Source organism: Buteo buteo, chromosome 20 (assembly GCF_964188355.1).
Source record: "Buteo buteo chromosome 20, bButBut1.hap1.1, whole genome shotgun sequence".
Lineage (NCBI taxonomy): Eukaryota > Metazoa > Chordata > Aves > Accipitriformes > Accipitridae > Buteo > Buteo buteo.
Window position 1 is genome coordinate 7,657,044 of NC_134190.1, and position 9,689 is coordinate 7,666,732.

General features: G+C 40.3%; 1 protein-coding gene across 1 annotated transcript; it reads right to left on the reverse strand.

Moving 5' to 3' along the window:
• Nucleotides 1-987: 987 nt before the first annotated feature.
• On the reverse strand, nt 988-1,808 carry RNF182 (ring finger protein 182). The gene has a single exon (XM_075052283.1). It carries the CDS (start codon nt 1,806-1,808, stop codon nt 1,071-1,073), a length of 738 nt encoding a protein of 245 aa, XP_074908384.1. The 3' UTR covers nt 988-1,070.
• Nucleotides 1,809-9,689: the final 7,881 nt, after the last annotated feature.

Here is a 9,689-nt window from a genome sequence, read left to right on the forward strand (position 1 = left end):
AACTCAGAAAGAAAAAAAACCACAAACCAACCAACGATTAATTGTTTAAGATTTTTTCTGAAATTTGTATTCGTGACTGAAGGTCCATTTCCTAATGGTTGGGAATAAAAATCTATCTTGATAGCTGAAGTCACGTAAGCCAAATTCTCCAGGGCAGCTACCACAGAGTAGATGGGCATGACGTTGGTCAGGTAATTTTTTAGGAGGACTAGTGGGTTGGAAACATGGTGTGGTAGCAGAAATGCTGGGAGGGAGGGTAAGCATAACAGAACATAGCTAGAGAAGTCTGCAGAGCTCTGAACCCTCAAAGGGAAGCCTGAAGTGTATGCACACTGAAATAAACGCACCTAGAGAAGAGCAAATGTGTGGCTGGGTCCCCGGAAGTACTCTTTAGTGGAGTATCTCAGAGGAAGCTGCAACTATATGACAAGTGGGCTTCTGTTTGGGGAAAGTATTTTGGGGACATGTTTTTAGCATGGTGAAAAAAAAGATTCCTCATGTCACAAAATGCAAAAAATTTGTAACCATTGGCCTCCCAGAAATATTTTTGCTATGAACTGAAAAAAGCAATGGTAGTTTGTCTTCTTCTAATATTAACTAACAAAGTGATTTCATTTGCTATGAACTATAATGAATGATAAATAACAGATACTCCAAAACATGAGATGCTTTGGATGAAGGGATGCTGTACTTTGACCTGAAAGGTGCCTGTTACACTAGTTTCTCTAGGGTGGATCCTGCAGCCTTGACTGACATGATCAAGACAATAGAAAGCAAAGGGCTACTCATTTGAATAGTGGCAGCAACAGCAGGCACCAAATTTGGCAATTTTGCTTTATCCCTTTCTACAACTTGGCCTTTTAAAATCAGCATGTAAATTTTATTTCCACTATTTAGCTTAAAAAAGGGGTGTGTGTGTCAAATCAAGTAGAAAAAAAGGACCATATAACTAGGGACACTGCTTCCATTTAGTGGGATGGACAACAATAAGAATAAATAAGAATACAAAGACAGGATAAATCAGCTAAGCTACACATATGACAATACATCTTATTTTACTGTATTTGTTATCAAGATGACATGCAGTCTAGAACTTCATGGCAAACACACTGGCAAAAGCCATAAACCATGAGAATAACAAGGCTCGAAGGAACAAGGCTTACAAAGACAACCCCAAGGGTGACTTTCTTAGATACCAGTAAATAAATCCCTAAAGGCAAGGAACTGAAGTACAGCAATCCTAGCAACCACACTAGCACCCGAATTGAGGTCTGGAAGAGCAAAGATGTGCAGTTCCATACTGTCCAGTTGTGGGACACAGTTGCAACAGAGTCAAAACTCGTAGGCCTGTAAAATTCCACCACAGGGGTTGAGTTCAGAGTCTGGGGACTTTCTCTTTGTACTTCCATAATTGTTATAACCAGGCAATTAGAAGAGGTGTGAGAAGGGCTAACCAGAGACGCCAACCTTTTGGGAGTCAGCAACAGTTCTGTTGGGTTGTCTGGTAGGCACTTCTTTCCCTTTCCCCCACAAGCTAAATTCAGAAGGATGTTGTTGTCATCAGGAAGACTACTAACCTCATCGTCTGGCAGGCATGTCTCAAACCTGCAAAATGGGCATACTATGACTCCTTGCGGGGAATCACCAAAGTCTATGATCTTGCAAAGGCATTTGGCACATACTCTGTGACAGCACTCCAGCACTTTTGGTTTTCTCTGTCGCAGGTTATAGCGGTTGTAACAGATCTTGCACTCAAGCTCATCTGAGCTCTGGGTCTCCACAGATTCCTCTGGAAGTTGACTGGTCATGTCTTCTGATGGTTTTTAGACTTGTGGAAAGAAGAGTCAAGGGACGAAGAGGTCACTTGAGCTTATTTTAGAACTTTTTCCTGATGATCCTATCACCCATCTCACACAGGAAAAGAGGAGATGACGTTGTCAAAAAGCATCAGTAGGCGTCATCCATTTTCAGCTTCTGCTAGGGATTGTGCTCTGCATGTCCTTTACTCTGAGCCAGGCATCCATCTGAAAAAGATGACATGGAATTTTTGTGGAAGAAAAGAAAAAAGCTGTAGCAGGTGAAATATGCAAGTTCCACTTTTTACAAGCTCAGCTACCTCTGCTAAAAATACCTCTAAGGTAGTTTTTTTCTGTGGCATATGGGGCCTATATAGCAGTCATGCTGATAAAACTTAATATCACACTGCACGCATTTGTTTTAGACTTCTAACTTTGACTGGTTCAGCCCATGAAGTTCTCAGCAGAAGCTGCAATCTAATCACTGATCTGTAACCATTTGTTTAAACCCTTGTTTCCTAAGGAAATGAGACCTGACCCCTAGAGCTTTTTGTCTTTCTGGGTAACTGGTGAACCTGCTGTCCAATTTCAAACAAATTGGCAGAGGGGCAGCAGTACTGAAGATAACTAAGTTTCTAAAAAAGTAGTGAACACTGGCAGCTGGGTAGAGAAAAGGGAGAGCTATTTATAATAACTACCATTTATCCTGGAGGGCAATGGTCAGCCAGCACAAACCCAGCCTCTGCTCTGAACAGGCAGCATGCTGCCTGTTGCTCAGCCAGAGGCGAGGGCAACACGTGGGGAAGCTGGTGATGGTCTGGGGAAATAGAGAGTTTTGGGGAGTGGAGTGGGTATGGAAAAGGGCTGGGGTTATTGTAAAGAGTTATGTGGGGACCTAGGTCAAATTTGGAAAAGGTGAGGCTTTATTAATTTTGCTGCTTGTGGAGCAGCTCATTTCTCTGTCTCCACTTAGCTGCTGCACACAGATTTCGAACATGAGGGTTCTTTAGCTTGCAACAAATGTCTCCTGTAATATGCGGATGCTAGGGTGAAGGCTAAGGTGTCTCTGAAGGGCGTTTGCCAGATGCACTGGCTTTCCAGTGCTTTGTGGCTGTGACAGCCATTTCACACCTCAGCAAAGGAGAGGCCCGCGGCATGCTTGTGCTGCTGCACTCCCATTCTGTGCAGCGTTTTTGCTGCCAGACCCATCAGCCTCGCTTAAACAAATGTATTGTCCTATTTTGTAACTGTGCATTTTCACAACTTCAGGAAACAGTCCATGTATTATAAACAAAACATTAACCAGGACTGTGTACTCTGGGGACCAATAATTACCAGCATTTACAAAACCAGCTCTATGTGACAGAAGATAAAAACTTCTTCCAGATACAGGCATATGCTTGCTCACAGTGATGGGTGCGGCAGCGTGTTTTGCAGGCTTTCAAACTCATTCCTTCGCTGCTAGGAACTTGCCACAGTCAAATGATGGGGGTCAGCACTTGTGTCCAGCTGCCTCTTGCATTGTCAATAAATATCAGGCACATGGAATATGAAAAAAGTGGCCCATTTCAATAAACTTGTTTCTTGACTATTAGTTTTACTAACTGTTGATTCCTTTCCCTTTTGCTTGGGAAGTTTTTACTCACTCCTACAATTCAGGCCTTTGTCCTTTTTTTGAGAACAAGGCAGGAAGTTCTCTCTTTTAAGCAACGTGCTCCTTCTGTCAATACATTTTACCTGCCAACCATCAGGTAAAGACTCTTTCATGGGCCTCTTGTTCCTACTGTGCTTTAAGGGTTTTCCATTCTCTCTCTTAAATTTCTGCACAATATAGCTTCTGTAGGTGACATAATTTCTAAAACTCACCTCCTGGATTTTAAAACAAAGATGTTATACTTCAGACAATGCAGTAATGAAAAAAACATGACAACATAGTGAAGAAAAAAATATATTTCTCTAAGAATTTAACAGACACGGCCCTGTCTCCATTCAATTTTGTTAACCTTTTTCCTGCCTCTTCCAACTTATTTCTTTAGTGCTTTAAAAGTTTTCATCTCTGCCTTACTGTTGTTTTTATTATTTGTACTGTGATTATATTTGTGGTGTGTTCATTAGGCAAGGCAAACACGAGATTGATCCATAATTTTCTAAGTGTACAAGCTAAACATCTTACAAGAGACAAAAAATACATCTTTTACAGTTCTTATAACCTATCCTTTATCCTTCATTACACGGTGTGCTTCCTTATTCATTTCCACTACTCTTTTTATTTCATTCCAAATATAATCTTCTAGATGACTTTTAGGCATATATAAATGTCATGAGATGCTAACTTTCCAACGGATGAAGAAACCACAAAATGGACCTAAAAAAGTGAAATGCCAGCCTACAGGAAGGCAAAGTACCACTGAAAAGTTAAGAAGCCCAACAAAACAAGTGATGGTTTTGAACTTTTACATCTTGAGTATCATTCATCTTCTGTACCTGAGGGGAATTAGGATTACTAACATGTTGATGCTTCACAGCTAAGGCTGGCAAACGTTGTCCTACAACATAAAACTAGATTTCTGATTAACCAAAAATATTCCAGAAAATGTGTCTGCTTCTCATAGAAAATCATAGAATCATTTAAGTTGGAAAAGACCTTTAAGATCACTGAGTCCAACCATCAACCATGCCCACTAAACCATGTCCTGAAGTGCCTTGTCCATGTGCTTTTTTAATACCTCCAGGGATGGTGACTCAACCGCTTTCCTGGGCAGCCTGTTCCAATACCTGACAACCCTTTCAGTAAAGAAATTTTTCCTAATATCTAACCTAAATCTCCCTTGCTGCAACTTGAGGCCATTTCCTCTCATCCTATCTCCAGGACCCGACAGAAGAGACCAGCACCCACCTCGCTACAACCCCCCTTCAGGTAGTTGTAGGGAGCGATAAGGTCTCCCTTCAGCCTCCTTTTCTCCAGGGTAAACAACCCCAGTTCCCTCAGCTGCTCCTCATAAGACTTGTTCTCTAGACCCTTCACCGGCTTCGTTGCCCTTCTCTGGACACGCTCCAGCACCTCCATGTCCGTCTTGTAGTGAGGGGCCCAAAACTCAACAGAGTACTTGAGGTGCGGCCTCACCAGTGCCGAGTACAGGGGGACGATCACCTCCCTGCTCCTGCTGGCCACACTATTTCTACACTCTCGCCCAACTTGGTGTCATCTGCAAACTCGCTGAGGGTGCACTCGATCCCCTCATCCAGATCATTGATAAAGGTATTGAACAGAACTGGCCCCAAAACTGAGCCCTGGGGAACACCACTTGTGACCCGCCGCCAACTGGATTTAACTCCATTCACCAGAACCCTCTGGGCTCGTGATCCAGCCAGTTTTTCACCCAGCAAAGAGTACGCTTGTCCAAGTCATGAGCTGCCAGCTTCTCAAGGAGTATGCCATGAGACACAGTGTCAAAGGCCTTACTGAAGTCCAGGTAAACAAAATTGTGACCTTTCTCTGAAAACTCCCAACTAGAAAATCTTTGTATTTTAGTGTTTATCTTTCTAATGAGTATTTCCAGGTTTTCACAAAAAACAGTCCACTTTCCAACCAATTCTATTCAGACATGGATTGCTTCTGCCTGAATCAGTTTTCAAACTGAAAAGTATTTTCCTGAATCTGTCCCCTTTAAGTGGTCAAATTTAGCATTAATACAAGGAGCAACAAGTCCCTGGGACTAGCAATGTCTTAATAGCTAAATTGGGACCATTAGCTTCATTTCCAGTACACAGTGATCCTCCTATTGTAGTTTCTGTCATGAGCTATTCTACAAACTCTTTTCGAACTTTTCTTTTTAATGCACTGCACGAGAAAGAACTACTTTCATCATCTTTCTCTCTTCACAGAGTCTCTTCAAAACATATCCATCAGTAGTAAAACATCATTGATTGTTTTTTCTTTGGCTAAGTTTAGATGTTGAATTTCTCCTTATGTTTTCTAGTGTGATTACTGCTTACTACTATTCTTCACTTATACATCTTTTTCTTTTAAAATTAAAATGTAATCACTAATTCCTATTAATGTTATTCATACATTTTTTACCTTCTCAGGTCTATGGTGGTTTTAGATGTTTCCTCTAGCTTTTTTACTTTCCTGATTTCTTAGGGAATTTTCTATTTTTCCTTCTCAATACCCAATTTCCTGGTCATTTTTTTCTCTGCTGAGAACTGACACCTTTTTGAGCTTAATTAATGCTACCCTGCTATTATATACACCACATATACTAAAAAGTTCTCCAGTCAGAGACTTATTAAAAATATAAGAACACTGAGGATTTTAAAGAAATTTGACTTCAAATTAGCCCTATTTCTTGAGAAAATGAGACATTTCTTGAGAAATATGGCCAGCTACTCCTTCAAGCAACTTCTACTCTATGTCAAAGATTTTCTAGCTTGTCTTTTGCATGTCTCGCAGGTGTGTTTTTATTGGAAGCAGGCAGAACAAGGAATTAAAGCAGGGAATAGATTAACTGCTGCCCCTCTGAATCCTGATCCCGCCCCAAAAAGGTGGCAATTCACATACTTCTGCTTGCTGTGTGTTGAAAGAAATAAAAGCTGCAATACTATGTAGAAAAAAGGGATTGTGTCTGTGCATTTGTATTTTGTCCTCCTCTTCTCTTTGAGCCACTTTTATATGATGCCATAAGAAGGTATGTCCCTGTTATATGCTCCAATGCTCCATTAATGTTTGGGCTTTTTTAAATATCGGGCTGCAATTTGCATGTTCTTTCTGACCTTGACATCCAGAGGGCAGTCAAGTAAGAACTGCTGAGTGCAAATCGTATCATGAGTCTAACCTCTTTCACTTGAAGTACAAAACTGCTATTGACTTAAGATCAAAGTGAGGTCCCATGTCTATTTTTAAAGCACCGTGTTTATTTTTATGAATTGATATTTTTCATGACTTTAAACTACTCCTTTTTTGTTTTCTACTTGAGCTTATTTATTTTTAGATAGGGGTGTCTCAGCTGCTTGTTTGATACTGAGAGACACAAATTGTAACTAGGGAAAGTTCAATTAGGTATCAGGAAAAAAAATTTCACAAGGTGTTCAAATACTGGAACAGGTGCTGAGAGAGGTGGAAATATAATCTCCAACCTTACAGATATTGAAAACTTGACTGGATACAATCCTGGTTAGGCCACTCTGCTTTGGAATTTGGCCCTGCTTTGAGCAAAGGGAACTGGACCCTTTCTGGAGATTCCTTCCAACCCAAATTATTCTACAATTCTATGTTTCAGTATGCTGAACTCACTTCCTGTGGTCAGTTTGAGAAGCTTTGTCCCTTACTGAATAGGGAATCAGGCTGACAGTTGCTTATGTAGCTAAACAACTCTCATAGATAATAATTCTTTAATTTAATATATCAATTCCTTTTTACAAGAAAGCCTAGACAACTTCTGCTATTCTGTCTTCCACATAACATACCTGATGGGATCAACACAATCCAATTGCAGAACTTTTCAGTCCTGTGCCTATTAAGTAGTGCATAGCAGCTTTCCATACAAAATATAAACTACTGGACACATAGAATGATAACAGAATCCATTGCAGTTTATCCAAGAACAAGCACATCTGTTGTTCCGCTACGACAAGCACTTGTCTTTTTTAAGAGTTCTGTCTAAGCACTACAGGAGTGAATCCATCATTCCTGTTCATGTGATGTTCCTGTTGCTGCTTGAGCTCTGACTCCATCTCTTCCCCTTCCTGGTGCCACCTGTCCTGTAACTTGCAGACTCCTTTACCTGACCCTTTTACTAGAAAGGGAGAAAAGCTGAATACAAAGAGTATCTTCTGGATGGCAGAAAGATGGCCAGCGGTCCCCACAGTTCTCCAGCTGACTGCTGGAGGGCACTCCTAGAAGCGGGGGGAATATCTGCCCTTCAGAGCAAGAGGAGGCCACCCACAGAACCAGACTGAATAAATAATAGCAAGCTCTTGTGTGTGACCTCAGAGCGTAACGGACTACACCAGCCTGGATAGGCCACTGTCCATCAATCAGTTTTCTATTAATCACTGCTGGGTTGCAGACTGCAGATCTCAGGCTTTCATCCCAGGCGTGGAAAGAAAGGCAAATGGGTTGGTTGTACAACATGTTATGGCCCCTCTTTGCACTCATCTATCAAATACCGTGTAGACAAAGTGTTCTTATGAGAGGCCAGAAGCAATTAGTTGTAGATGAAACTCTCAATATTGGAGCTCAGTCATGCTGACAGGGCAAAGTGGATGGGAAATTTGTGCTTCTCCTCCCTAACGAAAGATCATCCTTACCCAGTTTATCAACCCGACCTTTTATCATTCATCTCTCACACTTTTTTCCTGTGAAGGGAATTTGCCAATATTTCCCATATAACCTAAACCGAATATGTGAGGTCAGTAATTAACTTCCGTAAGATATCATCCATGGAGCTATGCAACATGTGATATTTTCAAAGGTTTTCAGTTTCCTCTAAATGCAAGCCAAGTGTATTTAGGGAATAAGAGAAGGAAAAAAATACACAGAGAGAAATAAATACAGAGAAACTTACTTTTCAAGGAAAAGAGAACTTCTTGCAAAGGTTCACTTGCAGGGAACACAAGAAATGCCTATTCTTCTCCACATGGGGAAAAACTGGCGGAAAGGAGGAAAACAAAATTAGTAGAGCAGGAATACAGCTGGGAGACTTTTCAGTCTGTTTTCTCTGAGAGGAAGTAGTTCTCTAGTTTGGATAGAAATACCCATATGTTAAGATTTCTGTTTAGAGAAATATATTGGGTAAATCCCATTTACTAAAATTATTTCTGTGAAATAATCCAGTTATCTTTACAGATCTGTTGTTGATTTTAAGGCCCTTTCAATATTATGCGCTAAACGCTCTGAAGTGCTATCTCTTCTAGCAACCACAGATTCACAACTGTTAGCAATTCACTCAAAAAACCCCCCAAAACCAACCCAAAGCAAAGCAGCTAGAGATAAACTGTGCTTTGAAACAAGACTTTTAAAAACATCTCGAAATACTTTCTTTCAAAAAGCTCATAGGAGCTCTTTGATCACTTCTACTTTTCCAAACAAACTGCAGTCTCTTCTCCAGCACAGACCAGAAACAACCATCTCCTGTGGACCACTGCATTCACATTCAAGCAGCTTTGCTGCATTCTGACTCAGCAGGAAATGACCATTGCACTAGATTTTTCCAGCTTGTGCTAAATACAATGCAAAAAAAAAAACCCCAAACCGCTTTACTAATCTGACACTTGAATAGACCATGTTCAAAGTGCCAGCAGCTATCACATGTTCAACCTGTTTCATGCCACATTTCTGCTAACATTGGATGGGTTTTAACAATGGGCATTTCCCTGTCAACTCTAATCAATGCGAGACTTTGCACAAGAGTTACAGAATGTGACGTACTGATCCATGCTCAGTTTATGGTCAGCTGTATAAACTGCTATGAAAATTATTTTCACAAAAACACAGTTTTCAATTGGATAGGTAATGAGGTTATTTCTCAAATAACTATGTACGAAAGAGAAGCCCAGCAACATATACAGCAAACATTTGTGTATTACTGACTGCTTCAAAAGGGAGTAATATCAAATATAAGTATTTTTATCAGAAGTTACTGTTACAAAATTTAAAGTCCTTGCCGGATCTCTCTCAATCCTCTACAATAATATCACAAAAATACAAGATACAGAAAATCATAGCTTTTCATATTCAAAGTAGAGTTCATGGGTCTCTGATCATTTAGTATAAGAAGTCATGTAATATTAACATGCCATCTTATATTAAAAAAAAAAAACATCCACAGTTAATGTTCTCGGGTTTTTTATTATTTCCCCCCTGGTAAGTAAGCAGGGGTATTTTCATCTAAC